The 18,213-nt window shown below is 39.1% G+C and overlaps 1 protein-coding gene across 1 annotated transcript in view; it reads right to left on the minus strand.

The window, feature by feature from the left end:
• Positions 1 to 2,369: 2,369 nt before the first annotated feature.
• itfg1 (integrin alpha FG-GAP repeat containing 1) overlaps positions 2,370 to 18,213 on the minus strand; it is a 167,348-nt gene continuing 151,504 nt past the window's right edge. Inside the window, exons 16-18 of the mRNA XM_028014996.1 lie at positions 15,907 to 15,989; positions 13,823 to 13,940; positions 2,370 to 3,880 (exon numbers count right to left, since the gene is read on the minus strand). Of these exons, the coding sequence (XP_027870797.1) occupies positions 3,821 to 3,880; positions 13,823 to 13,940; positions 15,907 to 15,989 (261 nt within the window). The 3' untranslated portion in view covers positions 2,370 to 3,820. The remainder of the gene's footprint in view (positions 3,881 to 13,822; positions 13,941 to 15,906; positions 15,990 to 18,213) is intronic.

Below are 18,213 nucleotides of genomic sequence, written 5' to 3' on the forward strand. Positions count from 1 at the left end.
CGGCGAACAAATGAGAAAAATCAAGAAAACAGTCGAATAAAACCTCTTTTTTTTCCGCCCCCGGATTGCTGATTCATGGATGGTTAAAAAAAATGATGTTGACTTTTTATTTCTATTATTAAAGATTCACAAGCCGTAATAAATAAACAAATGTATAAAAATAAAAACAACAAATGTTGAAGTGAAATTTTGCTTTCCTGTCACGCTGTGTGCACAACGATTAGGCAAGTTGTGTTCTGGCTCTATTGGGAGGAAATGTGGGCATAATTAACAGGCAATGTTTGCGTGCACATTATGGCGCATTTTAATGAAACTTTTCCCATCCATTTATCGATTTGAGCAAGAATAAACATCTCAAAATCATAATGAAATCACCTCTCTCGTCGTTTCGTAGAAAAAAAAGAAAATAAATAGCAGAAACAGTCTCACATGTTTCAGTAAGAGTCACCGTCCTTCAGTTCATGGAGTCTGTCAGTGTGTTGACCTGTTGATCAACTTTCTTTGGAGCAGCAACCACAGCCTGCCACACACACACACCGTTCATAGAAACCTCCCGTTTGAAAAGAGTCCAAAAGTTCCCAATGTGTTTTCATTTTTAAATATTTTAACTGAGCAGCGCACTTTGATATATTCCGTGGACCACTGCCTGCATAAAAATCATGCGTGTTAAAATTCAAAGATGCAGGTAAGAGTCTTCTAAAAACTGGCAGTAGGTGGGAAAATGATTTTGAGCTCATCCTTAACCAGATTAACCAGCCCAACTATAGCCAGTCTTTAATACCACCAGCCCACAGCACTACCACATCTGGCACCTCTACCTTGTTGGGATGTGAGCTGAAGTTTAATTCTTTGCCTGGTACTGATCCAGTCAGTTATATTGTTTCGTTATGGTTTATCAGGGGTTTCCCTCTTTTTCTGAAGGCAGATTCCTAGTATGTTTGCTCTATTCTTCTTTCCCTTTCTTGTCTTGTCCATCTCCTTATCCACTACACTTAAAATAAACCCAAAACAATTTTTTAATAGAGTTATATGGAGCATCATGGTGAACGTTGTAGTGCTCCACTTGTGAAAGTAAATCTGCTGAACTTCACGTTGACACTCGGACACCTTGCCTACATTTTTCACGTATCGGTTAATCAATACATCCAAGTAGAAATTACTGAAGAAAAAGACATCGAGTTAAACTCAAACACATATTCAAAATATATTCACACATTTACAAAATGTTGTGCTGCCACCAGTCTAGACCAGCTCTCTCTTGAAAGAGATTTTTGATCTCAGCAAGACATTAAATAAAAATGACACAAAAACTAAATTCTCACAAGTTTTTAACATAATTTACTTAAAATTCAAGTAAAGTCATTTCTACACAATTTCCTCTCTGTTGAATCAGACATTAGCCTAAAATAAAGCTAAAATTATCCCTTCATAGTGAAATAATTAAATGGAAACCCCAAACAAACAATAATAACCTGCTAGCATGTTAGACTGCTAACATGCTAGCAGGTTAGCAGTCTAACATGCTAGCAGGTTAGCAGTCTAGCATGCTAGCAGGTTAGCAGTCTAGCATGCTAGCAGGTTAGCATCAGGGCTAAACCAGTTGGAGTTGGATATGAACGTAAATGTTTCCTCCAATAAATAAACATGGCCAACTGCAGACCTTATGCCTTATTTTATATTTATTAACATTACAACCTATATAAATGTTTTGCCTGCTGGATGCCGAACATGAATACGCTAGTAGTTCATTAGCTGAACTAGCCTATTCACTAAACTCTTGACTAAAACATAAAGGGAGGATTTCCTTTTTCTCGGAAACAAAGTAGAGGATGGGAATTAACTGTAAGTCAGCATTACATTTAGAAAGAAATGGCCCTCAAAAAAGTCTTTATTAAAATGTATGCTTTTACTTTTTAAAGATTTCCTTTTTAATTCAGTCTATTCCTGTTTACCATCATAATAGCTTGTAGACCCTCCTCCTCCTCCTCCTCCTCCTCCTCCTCACAGGCAGCCAAGCTTCAGTTCAGACCCGCTTACTGTCGCTGCAGAGCGGGGAGGGCTGACTCTGACTCCCACCACGCGTTAGGCTGTTCACCAGGTCGGTTCCTGAAGTGTGGCGAGGAGCCCACTGGGATGCTCAGAGCCGCCTCTGGGGGTCCTCTGGAAAATTTAAGGCCGTTTAATTTCGCCGATGCTGAACTCGTTACACATTTAGACCATTTTTCCTCCAGCGTCCCAGCCACCGCACAAACACGGTGTTCTTCTGCAGCGTCTTCAGGGCAGAAACGCGCAGAGGCGGTCGACAAGGGAGCGTGCGGGAAGCGGTCACAATAACTTGTATATATAAAAAAATAATAATCATAAAGCAGACGAGAAGAAACCTTTATTCTCAGCCAACATGTAAGCTAAACACGGTTAGATGCCTGAACATTCATTTGCAAGCAGAATTCACGATGCATAATCAATTACAGTAGAACACACCCACGATTAATAATTAGCTTAGAAAGTGCAAACATCGACGGCCTGTAGCTCATCGGTGGAAAAAAAAAAAAATAACATGGCGAGTTGGAGGGCGTGGCTCAATCAAGCTTTTGAAGCTGCAGTAGGCTATGAGACTTTTACAAAAACATATGTTTTGTTAAAACGATCATTATGTGGTGACAGAAATGTAAGACAAATAATCTGTGAAAAAGATTATTTTCACCTCTGCCTTCTCCCAGAACTGACAACAGAAATATGCCACCCAGTCAGAAACAACCAATCAGAGACAGGAGGAGGGTCTTAGTGCTGTCAATCACTTTAGATACAGCAGGCTCACCACAACAGTTAGCATAGCTACCAATGACTGGGAGAAATAGTTTTTCTGTTTGTCCACCATTAACATATTGAGCAGCAAGTACATGAGGATGATTGACAGCGCTAAGCCCTCCTCCTGGCTCTGATTTTTTGTTTTTGATAAGAGGCGGAGCCTTTTTGCAGACCGTGATAGCAGATCACCGAAGAAGTGGAGGAGCACAATTTTTTCACAGATTATCTCTCTCACACAAAACTGTCACAACATGATGACAATTTTAATAAATATGGAGAAAAAAACAACATATTTTTGCTTCAGCTTTAAGAAGACAGAAGAATCCAGTTTCTATCACAGTAAACTGGGCTTGGCTCAGCAGGACCGACAGTGTTCAGACTGTTCCCTCAGCCCGGTGCAGAAGTGTTGCAGATACTTTTATTTTTTACTTCTGTGATAAGCTTTGATACAATCAGCTGGGGAAAATCTGAATTTGCAGTCAGCAAAGCTTCGACTTGTACCGGCCCACTTCTATTCATTTTCCATTCAGCTTCTGGTGAATCTGTTCAAATTCACAGAAAAAAGCCAGAAGAGGAAAAAGAAAGAACTACAAAAATGATAAGAAATGACATGGATTTCAAGTTAACATTACCCACTTTCAACACTTGACCCAACAGATGCTAACCTTTAATGGAAGTTTTACTTAAATAAAAACCATAGCAACAAGCAGATGTGGAGTTACGTGCAAACCCAAATCTCTGTTGAGTCCGTCCCGAGAAGCCGCTGCCTTAAACCTCCACAGTGCTCCCCGTCAGGACGTGCTTCTAACACCGGAATGAATAAATCAAATGGAACATAAATATTTCACATCCGACTCATTGACTGAAAAGGATATAAAAAAAGAAAAAAGAAACGCTTTAGGGCACATGAGTATCAATTTATTGGCCCCTGAAATGAGTGTGGGTCAAACTGAGCGTCTGGATGAGGAGGGGGGTCAGGGGTCAGGCGTTCCCGTGGCGCAGCGCTGCTCCTTCACATGGCGTCAAAATGGAAACGGTGGGCTTCCTGCCTTTTCTCTCGGTCGTCTGCTTTCTGTGGGACACACAGGAACACACGGAGAGTCAGTCGTGTTGCTGAGGTCTACCTATCATGACATCAGAGCAACCTGAACCAGAGGTGTTCTGCTGCAACTCTACCTTATAGGAAAAAAAATACAGTTTGACAACAAAAACAATGACAAACATCTACAGTAATTTAAAATACAACAAAAATGAACCATAAACCTTTAAATCTAACCAAATTGTGATTCTATGCAATTGGTAACTATGATTGCATGATTTGATTGAAATAATTGTATTTATTTTTTGTAAAGTGTCTTGAGACGACATTTGTTGTGAATTGGCGCTACGTAAATAAATTGGATTTAATATTTTATGACATAGAAACAGAACATGAACTGTCGATTCTCATTGTTCCTTATTGTTGCTGTTTCATTTTGGGTTTCTTATTCTATCTTTTTTTTTTTTTTTTTTTTTACTGTTTTAAGTTCTGCTCAAAAACCTTTGAAAAGACCGTTTGGTCTGTGCACAATCTGCAAATATCGATCTCATCTCGTAATATAATTCAGCATGCGTACAAACATGCTTCAATAGTAGAATTATAGAACACTGTAACCCTGTTTACCAAATGTAAAAGGTTGGGAGGCACTTTGGAGAAACATCAACAAACACAAAACATTTACTTGAAGTTTCATTACTATGACATTTTCTTTGTAGAATGTAAGGCAGATGATTTTTATTTGGCGTGAGAGGAGATTTGGTGAACAAAATGCAGTTTAGCACCTCAACTATATGAAGTCAGAGCTGTGACATGAGCAGATTGTTGCTATTTCTATCATATTAATCTGCAGAAGGAAATCTACTGACACTTCAACGTCCAAATTGTGTTTGAATATTTATTTATGCATCGTTTAAAGTTGCAGATCACTGCATGAGGTATCATTGTAAAGTTTTTTTTTTTTTTGCTTTTCCCCCCAGACTGTTTTGGCAATAATGGATTTGGAAAAAATGGTTAATAGCTGAGGTTATCCTTTATATGGATGCTCTGTTTTGTACATTGAAAATGCATAAGTCCAGTATACTTAAAATACTTTCTTTAAAGTCAGTGGTTAGCAGTGTGTGCTACACCAACATTATGACTGCAGCTGATTCTTTAATTGAAAGAAGGTGCAGGTGGTGTTGACCTCTGATCCTGAAGAACACTGTGTGTGTGTGTTTTGTAAAGTGTCATTTCTGACTCTTCACATCCTGGGCTGGTGTTTCTGCCCCCCTGCATTTTAAATGAGCTCAGGCTGTGAACAGGAAGCAGCTTTTGGATCTTGTTTATTTGAGTTTCCTCTCCATGGTTGGCAGATAAACCTGAGACGCAGAGATGAAGTGTGTGCACAGTCAGAGGTTTTCAGAGTGTCACTGACTCCTTGCAGGGAGTTTTTTTTTTTTTTTTTTTTTACTCAGGTGTAGCAGTTCTGGTTTTCAGGCTCGTCATCCATGCATCGAGATTTCACAGCGTCCTCTTTGAATCCTCTGTGACGAAATCCCACAGAAAAGTCTGTCAAAGTTCACAATCTCTGTTAATAAAAATAATAATACATCTGTGTAGACTTTCACAAAGCCGGGAGGAGCAGGAGGTTTAACAGTTTTGGTTGATACTTTAAACCAAACCAGCAGATTCTGGTGGTTTTCATCACTTCCTCCACTTCCTGTGGTGGTGTCAAAGGTCATCTGAACTCAAGTCAGGATGAAAGAAAGAGGGAAAAAGGAAGAGAGAGAGACAAAAAGAGAGAGACAGAAAAGTAGAGAGAAAGAAAGAGAAAAAACAAAGAAAGAGAGCAAAGAATGTGGGAGACAGAGATGGAAAGAGTAGAAAGAGAAAAAGAAATGGAGAGAAAGAACAAACAAAAAAAGAAAAAGAGAAAATCAGAGAAAGAGAAAGCAAGAAATAAAAAAATGAAAAAGAAAGAAGGAAGGAAGGAAAGAAAGAGAAACAAGGATGAAACAAAAAGAAGCAAAGAAAGAAAGGAAAACAAAAACAAAAAAGATAAAAGAAAAACAAATGAAACAGAGACAACAAAGAAAGAAAAAGAAGCATACAGGTAAGTTATGTCTGACTGACAGCCGTGTGGTGTCTCCTTCTAAATCAAATTGTTAATCTGTGTCTTGAAGTCCACACATACTTTCCGTTCAATTTGATGTGTGGTAGAAATGCTTCTGCGAGGCACTGTATCTGCTAGACACACTAATAAATAATAATAAAAAAACCAGTTATAAATCTAGTGGCTGGTTTGTCTAAAAAACCTGATTAAATGAACAGTCTATATGCCAATATACAGTTCAAAGAACCTGGAACGGCATCTCATATGAGGAGATTGTTCAACACATACACACGCTTTTATCCTTGAGTTAGCCGCCAGACAGCAGTTGACGATAAGGGGTGAGCATTCATCACCTGGTCACTGACACGGGCAGGAAGCAGGGATAGTTGGGTAAGATGAAGAATAAATCAGCTGACTCGTGATGTCAGCAGGGGCAAGCATATGTTGGAAATTGGCCAAATATTTCATATAAAATGATCAATTTGAAAGAATTGTGCATGTTAAAAAACTTTACATCTATAAAAGAACAGCTTGAGGACCTCAACAGCCTGAATGCCGTTTAGTAGCGGTGCTAAAGCCTCGTGTCAGCTTCGTCTCCACTGCTGCACAGAATCAAGACTGCAGATTTATTCCCAGGCGGCCTTTTCACGTCCGGAAAGAACATTTGTATCCACAAACAGCTTCCATGTAGGTGTGAGGAAATTACCCGAAGAAGCACTTACAAATGTGTGATCATACTCTGTAATTTTGTGTTTTGGCCAGGTGGACATAATTTTGTACCGTTTGCAATTTCACCAACACGAAGGGCTCACATTTTAAAATGTGGTTTGTAAGAAACATTTTTATTGGCATAATAAAAATGCCAATAAAAATGCCACCGTACTTCACAGAGTACGGTGAATAAATGTCGAGAACAAACAAGATGGAGGATTTCTTTGAGCATCACTGCACGTGTTTGAAGCTAGTTTATAGCTAGTTAGCACCCTAGATTCATTGGTGTTTTCTTTTAGCATAAACACAGATTAGCTGGTTCCAGAAGACAAAGATAACAATGAGGCTAACTCCAAAGCAAAGTACTATTGTCTTAAAGAACTTCTTTTGTTTTTTTAAATCAAATGCTATTTTAAAGTAAGTTATGTTTGCATTGATAGATTTTTTACACAGAAGGTTATGTCTACCAACAGTATTCACTTTTTTCAGATTACATTTGGTTTGGTGGTTCGGTTTGGTTCGGTCTTGTTGGACAAGCTGTTAGCTTCAGCCTCCAGGGCAAGCTAATTTGAATTACAATAAAATGAATATGCCAACAGCATCATCTACCGTAAGTAAAATATTAACTGCTTATAAATGTTAACTTTGACATAACCTCACTAAAAAAAATTCCAAACTATGACAATATGAAAGTCCACATATTAAAGACTGAGAGATGAAAACAAGCTGCTAATTAAAAGTAGCTGAAAGTAAAAACAAAACGATTTAATAATAAATCATTCAGACAGTGCAATCAATATTCCAAGATCACAGATAACACATTAGAAAACAGGCATCAGCTTTGAACTATCTAAAAAATACCTTTTAAAACATTGCTTAACATATTGACTAATTATCAGAGAACATTGCATCTAAAAATCCGGATTCCAGCTTTTCTTCAGCCAAACCGTCCGTTCATGGACGGACCTCCCTGGTGTTGAGTCCAATAGATGGACAGTGACATGTTTACTCCATTTTCTTTATCCTGTCACTATCAGTTTGGAATAAAGCCTTCATCTCTCTTCAAAGGAAAGCCTGTCTCATATTGAATGCTGTCCTGCTCTGATGCTCAACGTTTTCAGGAGCTGATGGACTGATTTCCTTTAGACGACCGATCCATTGGGGGCTGATGTTGCCGTAATTGACTAGCCAAGGCGCGCCACCTAATAATCAACCTGAGGCTTGAATAATTATTAGGCAGCGCTGCATCGATGTGTTTCTGTCAATAGATTTTATAGACATAGTGTTGAGTTTGTGTCTGAAAGCAGGTCGGTAGCTCCATTGGAGCATGACTGGGATTAAATGCCAGCTAATTAAATTTGACTTGTGTGAAGATCAGATTGATTAGATTCTGCTTTATGTTTTAAAAATCACATTTTTTCCCTCACATTTCCATTCCTTTCTGGCTTCGATTTAAGAAGGCATTCTAAATACCGCCACTAACGACAGAAATGCACAGAAGTTCACAGGATTTTCTGTCAAAGCCCTGTCGGCTGTTTAGCCTGGACAACACATCTTTTACCCCCCTCCCCCACCCCTGCCCTTGTGTTTCTGCCCTCTATCTGACTTTGTTATTAGAGGAGCAAATACCAGAGGCGGCAGTGCAAACAGACAGAAATGCTAAATGTCAATCAGCTGTATCACCCTGACCTTACCGGACGCACCCCCACTGTAAGTGGGTTGAGAGGAGAAGAGATATGAGGGAGGGAGTTTGCAGCCGGTGTAAAACACTCACTCCCAATCTGGATTCCCTGGATGGGGAGGAGCGGTGGATACTCCCAAATGAAGCAGAGATGTAGAGTTTTTAGAAAGTCTGAACAGAACCTATTGGTTTTAAAGTGAGAGTTCACAGTTTAAATTTTTAGCAGTCATCAATATTTTTGTGTTGAAAAATTTTAAAAGTTGGCAAAATTTGAAAATATGACTGGGTAATTATATGTTATTGGAAGATATTGTTGACAATATAGTCTTGGGACCAACTGTAGCCTTAAAGGGGCAGCAGTATGTGTTTTCCAGACAATCCCATGTCATAGCACAATAAAGTAACTATGTTACCTTCAGATTTTAAGAAAGTGCTATATATATGAAATGTAACTTAAAAGAAAATTGACTTCATAATTTAACTCCTTGAAATTGGGCCTCTGTCTCTTTAAGAAGCTCCAGCTCTTTCTGAAACTCCACCTTGAGGAAGTCATCACAACATGGCTCCTCCTTTAACAATGTTGGGTTTTTTTTAACCAGCATTTCAATGAGAATTACAGTAGGTCCTATAATGAGCTCAGCAGATACTCTGCTCCACCAGGTGTTTGCTAATTGCTGCGGGCTAGTCTGAAGGAGCTGAGAGGAGGAGTTTCAGGTGAGGGCTTCTCTGTGAGGCGGAAGCCTGAAAACCCCAGCTCGGAGGAGCAGCTGCACCTCAAAGGTGGAGCTGGGTCCCAACAGGTGTTTTGCACAGCTGAATGGTTGCCACGGGAGATTAAAGGATCTCTCAAACATGATTGGCGGGAGTACAGCGAGGCGGACCGTCTTGTCTCATGTCTTTATCGATTAATAAGGCAATTCAGGAATGATGTTTGGAATTAACAGCTATTAGTTTAAACCTGTACAATAAGGTAAAGAAAATGTGAGCGCCGACAGGCAGAAAAAAAACTCTAAACCACTCGTTCAATTGTATCATAAGGAGTGGTGAGATGCAGGCTCAAAAGAAATAAAACATCAATAAGGAAGATTAATAAAACATGTGTAGGGAGGTACAAGGGTTTGATGATTCCAGATAAAAACCCCTACACTGGCATCAAGCCCATTGAACAACACCAGGAGGTAAATGCCTGGAAAAGATGTGAAAAAAAATAATTCTTATTTTGTTGCACTGAAGAATTTACATACATTTTCTTTTGATGAAAAATATTTTGGTGGAAAAAATCCCATCACGGATAAAAAAATAGTAGTTTTCAATAAAATCACTGCAAGTCAAACATAATAGTTGGTAGACTCAATATTCATTCAATAATAAATGTAACTGAAACATTTTCTGTCTTCTTCCTCTTCTTCTAGGAACTTAATTATTAATTCATGACTCTCCGTGACCCTGCAATACACGAGGATGAGGCACCAAGGCCCATTTCTTAGCGTCTGACCCCGAAGCTGGACGAGGAGCCATGTTCATCTTGTCAGCATTCACAGAGAGCAGAATGGTGAGGAAAGTAAAAAAAAAAGAAAAGATTTTTCTAAAGCTCGCTGTTGGAGAACCGCAGCAAAGAATGGCAACTTGGAAACACCAAGCCCTAGCAACCATTATACCAAATCCACTTGGCAACTGGTTGTTTAGCAGCAATGCTAAACAACCAGTTTTCGTCTTCCCACATGTGGAGTTTGCCAATCTCTTCTGGGACCTAAAATTTAGTTTGTTCAGATGAGATTAAAATTTGGCTTTGCGGTAAAAAAACCAAACAAACAAACAAAAAAACACTCAATGTAGCTGGGGAGGAAAACAAAGAGCAGCAAAGACAAAAAGCAGATCATGTACACTGTTAAGTATGGAGGAGGATCTGTGATGCTGTGGGCCAGGAGTGCATGTCATCTTAAATATCATCTAACCTGATGAATGGTCGTCAAGAGGTTTCTTAAGATGATCCAAAACATGTCCAAATCTACTGTTCACAAGATGCACAACAAGTCAGCCTGTGACGCTAACAAACTTTACAGGACGATGTATTGTCCCAGAAACACCGGAACTGGAAGACATTTTAAATATCCAAAATAAACAATAAACCAGAAATGATAAATAAAAGGGTAATAAAAACCACACACAACCAAAACTTATGAAGTCTCTGTAAACCAAATCGTCCTTCAACAAATAATAATCATTAGGCTCAGGCAAGAAAAACAGGCAAAATAGCCAGTTGTGAAAAAGTCCAAACTAACAAGAAAAACACTCAATTTGAAGAAATCAACCAGCGTTTCTCTGACTTGATTCTCCTAACGGGCGTTTTAGCACGGCCGCTGATGAGGGCAGATAAACAGTTTTCTATAATGGCAAGGTGTTTCTCCACCATTAGTGCATTTCGCTGCTCGTACTATAGGATGATTGACAGCGCTAAGACCCTCCTCCTTGCTCTGATTGGTTGTTTCTGACTAGGAGTGGTGAATTTCTTCAGACAGCAGTAGTAGCTCAGGGAGGAGGTGGAGGAGATCGATCTTTTTACAGATTGTTTCATATTACACCGTCACCACATTGAGACAGGTTTTAATGTAAATGTACAAAATATATTTTTGTAAAAGTTTCATTATAGGATCTATTTCTCAGTGCTATGCTTGTAAAAAAAAACTGTGGTAAAGGGATAATAGAGGAGCCATGTTGGGTTGTGATGGCTTCCTGAAGGCGGAGTTTCAAAGTGAGCAGAAGTTTTTAAAGAGACAGAGGCCCAATTTCAAGGCGTTAAATTAGGAAGTAAGATTTCTTTTAAGTCATATTTGATATATGCAGGATTTTCATAACAACTGAAAGTATCAGTTACTTTATTGTGCTATAAAATGGCACGATATGCCTGGGAAATATATAATACTGCCCCTTTGAAGCTTTTTACAGCTTTAGGTTCGGCTGTGCCATAAACGATTGTTGACAATATTTGCAACTTGATGCGATCCTTTCAGTAATGAACAGATAAGATTAGGTCGTTTATTCTAGGTAGGTGAACCAACTTTGAAGCTGTATTGTATCAGAATCACATTCACTTGACTTTGATGCAAACAAAACTGGTATCGTGGTTTATTTGAAGAAGTGCAGACTGTTATCTTCACTCTGAATATATACCAAAGGAGCGGACTGAGTCTACCAACAAACTAATGTAACCTTTGAACTGAGTACAGACTCAAACCAACCAGACACGATGCTCTTCAGTCTCTATTTTAAACTTGAACTGATTCTTCTAAGGAGTGCTGTAGGAGTGTTGACGCTTGTTACGCAGCGCCTCGCTTACATGTGCAACACAGTACCACCTGCTGCTAGTTTGACTCATTTCTATATTTTCATAAGTTCTTTGCGTCGTCCCCCACTGGTAAAAATATCCTTAAAGCTGCTTAGATCCAAACTCTGCTCACATTCAGGCAAATGCAGCAGACTTACAGCGAAGGCGTTCACCTTACAGACAGAAAAAGACACAAATGATGCAGCAACAACAAACTGCTTTTTTTTTCTTCTTCTAAGGATAAGGAGATTAGGTATTGTGGAATAAAGCCCCACCAAGCTTCCCTTATTGAAGACAAGACTAGAGGTAGAAATCCTGGCAAAGAGGAAAGTTAAGAAAAAAACCACTTGGTTCATGCGTTTTACAATCAGTTGTGATTCAGGAAAGAATCAAGTAATTTTTATTTAGTCAGTAAAAGATGCGTTTCTGAAAACAAAGGATTAAATTCAATGTTTTGACTGTTTCAAATTCATTGTTGTGCCTTGCAAAGGCAACATGCGAAAAAGTCCCAAGGAGACGTTCAGTGAGAATTTCAATCACTGCATTTCATATTCTGTTGTGAGCACAGCACTGGTAATAGAAGCTCTGCTGTGTAGAGACCTGATAATACATTCAGCAATTCTGATCAAATTAAAAAGTTAAAGCAGAGTGAATACTTAATGCGCCTCAATGTTTATTTAATCATCAAATGGAGTTTCTCAATTTCATCAGTTAAAACGACGATGTAAACCAAACGAGGTTCTGGAAGTGGTTCAATCATTTCTTTCTCCTTTTACTTAAGTTTTTATTTTTTCAATTTATCAATCCAGCCATCGTTCATACTGTTTATTCTTGCGGGGCTGTGAGAGGTTCCATCATTGGTTAAGAAGGAGGATACACCCTGGTCAGATCAAACAACCACAAATGAAGTTGTATGTATTGTACAAAGTTCAGGATGGTTAGAAACCGTCCATTTTCCCAAACTGGAAACACGGGCGACTGTCCTCTAAATGTTCCCAATGGAACGGTGAAGATCTGAGTAACACAAAATTCATATTTACATTTGTATCTTTGAACAATCACAGTATCAACAGCATAAGAGAAGTTTTTGGTTTCGACATAAAATAAGAACAATAAATAAAGATTTTCTGAAGAACTTTTGCAAACAGCTAAAGTTAAGTGATATTAAAGCCAAAATCAATGTTATATATAAGCTTTTTGGTTTTAAAGAGACATTTAACTTGTGCTGTAGCTAAACGTCATAATTTTAGTGACTTTATTAATTTTTTACATACTTGGTAAGTTTCGCATTGATAACATATGTATTATATTTTCTTTTCTATTCTTTTTAAATGTACTTCTCATATCATTTGTACTGTGTGTGTGGGCGTGCATGTGCGTGTGTGTTATTGTGTAGGGAAGCTAAAAAAATAATCGGGTTTAGGCCAGGTCTTTTCTGTAAGCACTCACACCGGTATTACCCTTCAATGGAGGACAATTAAAGAGCTCCTGTGCATGTGTGTGTGTGTGTGTGTGTGTGTGTGTGTGTGTGTGTGTAATCATGCTCATATGGTAGATGTTCACACACATGCAGCCCACAAGCTCCAGTAGCAGATGGTTCAGACAGGATGCCAGAGAGTTCCTGCTCTTCTCCGTTCGGCACGCGCCAATCACAGGGTTTGAAGAAGAAAAAGGGAAACAATAAAGAAAAAGTAGATTTGCTGGAATAACTTGTTGACCGTTCGCCTCCTTGTGTCCTCGGCGACTGAACTGTGCGCGTGTGCGTGTGCTGCTGAGAACAACCGGCCCAGAATGAAGCACAAAACACGAGAAAACATGCACCGACTCCCTGGAGGGCGCATTTAGGCAGTAATGAGCAGCAGATCTACCGTGCTGGAAGGACAGAAGAAGGCAATTACAGCTGAACGCCCTTCCAGGTTGTGGCCCGCGGGGATAGGAAGCTGGTAGAGGAGAAGGATTGTGTGTGTGTGGCTCAGTGGGGAGGCCAGAGGACTACAGGACAGGCAGTGAGATCCATCTGCTGCCGGTTGTGACCAGTCTGCTCACCCAGTCTCTCTCGCTCATTCACCAATAAACGAATGGATGTAGCAGGAAGCGGTGTTTCACCGAGAAGGTGTGAACATTTACTACAGCAGAGCACCGAGTGAGTGTTTTCTGTGTCCCGACCTTCTCTTTCCAGTGGAGGATGCCGATAATCACAAGGATGAAGACGCACACGCCGATCAGCGCGATGGCCGTCAGCAGGACGCTGTTGCTAGGAGTGAGGTACAACTTAGCGCTCCATCTAAAAAGAGAAGAACAGGAAGATGTCACACACCGCTATGTTTATTGCAAAATCTTTGGTGTACTTACACTTGTAACCATTTTTTATGGTTTAAATGTTTTGCTGTTGGATTAAAAGCTGTAGCAAAATAAGACTATCACCTCCAAACTGTGAAAATGTTTCTCAAAGTATAGCAGAGCACATGATTTGCATATGGAGGTACAAACAACAGTTTTATACAGTGTGAAGGTGGGTAAAAGTGTAAAAGCTATAAGCCTTTTCAGGTAAATGGAACCACTGTTTTTGTTTTAGTTGACACAAATTGTGTTTTAGCATCATTGCAATGCAACTGCATTGGTTTAGGTAGTGAGAGGATAATCTAGACTAAATTGTGTAGAGTATTGACACACACATGACCTTGAATGACATCTCATTCTTAATGCCAAGGCTTTAAAATGACATTGGTAGAACCTTTGTAGCTGTCCACGAGGTTTTGGGGTGTGTTTATGGGAACATTTGTCCATTTGTCTAGGGGAGCATTGGTGAGGTGAGACAGTAATGTTGGATGAAAAGGTCAGACTCTATTGCCTCATTTCCACTGAGCGTTTCGGCACGCTGTTTTATAGTCTGACATATTCAGAAGAGCGTATCCACCGCCAGTTAGACGTTGTCCAGGCGGGGCTAAAACCAAATGTTGTGTCAAACTAGTGTAACACCAAATGTGACGCACTAGAATCCCTCATGCTTGTCACAAACTGAGACGTTTTTCATCTTCTCTAATCAATGGATTGTGTTGTTATGCGACGCCAGTAGCTCCGCCCTAACCATATTGTACCTATGGATGTACAGCTGAAGGGGTCCAATATGGCGCAGTACGAGTCGGTTGTATGACTCGGTTTTACGATGAAAACGGACAAAATAGCATATAAAAGATTTGGTATATTTGACTGAACACCACAGGAACTTGAACTGATTCTTCTCCAGTTCCAGTGATCTTTACATTCACATTCTTGACATTGTTTCAGGGGAGTAAGTCTGCTAAGCACAGAGAGCGCTATGTACCTTATGGCTATTGAAAAAATGCGTACCCTCACATCAAGTTTTGGTTCTGTCTACCTTTGTTTCTCCATTGTAGCTGCATGAGGAAAAACCTCAGTGCTCCCAAGTAACAGAGTTTAGAGATAGCTTGAAATTTCCTCCTTTCTTTTATTTCTGGGGTCAACAGAAAAGTAGAGCTATGCCATACTCTAACCTATTACGCAATGGCAAAACAAACATTCCAAGATCTTAAAAGAACAAGTTAACACTGTTAATATTACACAAGTGCGATTTGGTCCAGTTTATATCTATAACCAAGAGAAAGTGTTGGTATTTCGACACCACAGGCAGAACACAAACTTTTTACCAAAGAGTGGCTGAGTTAATACGTGTCCAAAGAATAAGAGCTCTTCTTGCTGCATTGAGCTCCAGCTGTGAGCCATCACAGAAGAACTATTGTTGCCGTTTTTCCTTCCCATTTTCACAAAGGAAACAATCAAAGAACTACAGTAATCCCTCTAAAACTTGAAATTTAGAGGGATCCGAAATATGTCATCATTTTTGAAACATTCGACAGCTAAGTGGTTTTACACTTGCGTGTAACGTATGGGGGGCGAGGAAGACATGTGAGTGTGTGTGTTCGTCAGAGACGAACTGCCATCTGGAGCTCCTCCTGGGCTTTCATAACAACATGTGAACAGCACCATAATAACACCCGCACACACGCTGCGATGCTGTGGTGTTTGCTCACTGGGCATTGTCTTCCTCTGAGAGGCAACGCTGACACCGTCTGCAGCAAGCTAAAGGAGTTTGAATAAAACCGTGAATAGCATGAGTGTTTAAATGTGTCTGTGGCAGCAGTTTACAAGAGAAACGTGTGTGTGTGTGTGTGTGTGTGCTTTTTATGTTTCAACTGAAATGTTTTATGTCTGCGGTGAGTGTTACTGACCTGCGGGGAGTATTGTGTGGGAAGGGAATGACTATGAGCTGAGAGTTGGGAATGATGGCCGTCCACTCATGTTTCCTCGTCTCCTAAAAGAGAGAAAGAAAGCCAATAAACTTAAAGATGGCAGTCTATCAATTGAACAAAACCAGATTTATTTAAGATTGTTCATAATCTGAAAACAATCATATTTTACAGACAGCGACTAAGGCAGCGTATCCAACGTCTCGGGGAAAAACACCTTGACCTTTTCACATTTTGCTACGTTACAACTAGGGTTGGGACTTTAACATCGTTAACTGTGATTAATGCATTACATAGTGTGACAAAATTAATTGCATTTTTGTCGCTTTAATTTTTTTATACATACGAAAGTCCCGAGCATTTCTGGTACGCCGGTAACTCTGATGCACAAGCTACATCTGCAAACAAGGCGACCAACGACAAAGCTGGTCCTCGAGAGACACTCTGATGGGACAGAGGAAAAAAACACTACTGTTGTGTGTTCAGGTTGTGCTACAAGGAGTCAGTGAAGCTATTCAAGCCTGAAATAGCATCTCAATGCTAATCATGTAGCAGCAGCAGCGCAGACTGAAGCCACATTTCTAAAGAAGTTTCATGAATGATCAGGAGTTTTGTAACAGTTGAAAGCTGAATGGTTATAACAGCATTTGCACGGATCTGATGGTTGAATAACCGAAATAAAAGATTAAATGCACATATGTTGAGCTCATATGTCTATTTATTCAATAATTTAGCAGTAAAAAGAGTTTTGGAATCAAAAATGTTGCTTTATTTGTTTGTTTGATGGTTTTTGACAGAAAATGCGATCAGTTCTGTTAATTACAGAACCCCAAATTAACTCGATTAAAAAATTTAATCAGTTCCCACTACTTACTGCTTAAGGCAATCTTACATTTTTCAGATGTTTTCTGCTCTATCAGGTAAAATCTCAATAAAGCGCCTTGTATTTTCTGTTAGTAATGTGACAAAACCTGGAAAGGGACCCAAGATGTGAATACTTTCTCGAGACCCTGCAGCAGTGTCAACAGAAGAGTAAGCTGAGAAAAAAAGAACACGAGAGGTGAGAGACAGCAGATTGTAATTACTAGAAACACGTTAAGGCAGGCGCGAGGATTAAGGTATAATTATACAGAAAATTTAAAACCTGGAGAAACGGCTGCATTTCTTATCAGAAATGTGTCTTAAATTTTAGAGTTTAGCTTCATGTCCATTATTGCCTGTCATTTACCAGGTAAGCACACAAACAAACCCAGCATTAGGAAAAGGACAAAAGAACAAATATCATTGTGTTCCAGCGAACTGATGGCAGAGGCAGCTCTGTGTGGGCGATGTTTGACTGACCGGGCCAGAAAACGTCATGACGTCTGACACAGCCGGGCGGCGCATAGCTTTATAAACAGACTCATAATCTGAACCTCTGCATTTGATACTTCTATACTATTTTTTTTATTTATTTCAGAAACACCAAAATTGTGTCTGAGACGCAAAGAAAACAAAAGGCCGGAAGCGCTTTGTAAAGAGATTTCAGTAAACAGGACAGGATTGGTGAAGTTCAACTAAATGACCTAAAGTCGATATCGTAAACGTAAAGAAAGTAAAACGATGTCATCAGTGAGCTGCAAAGTTCAAACTTTAGGAGAAAATCAAAAAGAATATCTCCCTGCTTCTACGTTTCCCTGTTTTTCTTACATTATAAACATTTTAATACAAAAATGTATGTCTGGACTAATGGTAATCAGGTCTGTTTCAAAATCTATGACGTTTGGCTAAATATGATTCTGGACCATATTATTCTATATTATCTACAGATTCTTAAATCGTGGTGTGTTTTCTTGGAAGCCCATATTTTGTATGTAAACACTAAAAAAAAAAAGTCATAGACCCAGTTTACAACGCTGATCTAAAAAGAACTAGGAGCAAATAAAAAGAAATATTTGTTCTTTTGATGGACTCTGTACTTGTCTTTGCAACAACAAATATTCGCTTTTTACTTGTGTTGGAACTAGCAATTAAAAAAAAAAAGTTTTTTATCGCAGAGTCTATAATTATTTGTAATTTGCAATTAATTATAGAAAACTATATTGATAAATGATATTGATAAAATGATCAATATCTTAATTCAAAGCCTTTTTTCTGCTAAATTATTGAACACACAAATGAGCTCAACAATGAAGACACTTGTAGTTTTGTAGATGTTATACAGCTAATAAACCCATCAGATTGGTGCAAAGTGCTGTCAAACCCATTCAACCCATCATTCATGGGCTCTTCATTTTTTTAACGATAAAA

The sequence above is a fragment of the Xiphophorus couchianus genome, chromosome 4 (genome assembly GCF_001444195.1).
Source record: "Xiphophorus couchianus chromosome 4, X_couchianus-1.0, whole genome shotgun sequence".
NCBI lineage: Eukaryota > Metazoa > Chordata > Actinopteri > Cyprinodontiformes > Poeciliidae > Xiphophorus > Xiphophorus couchianus.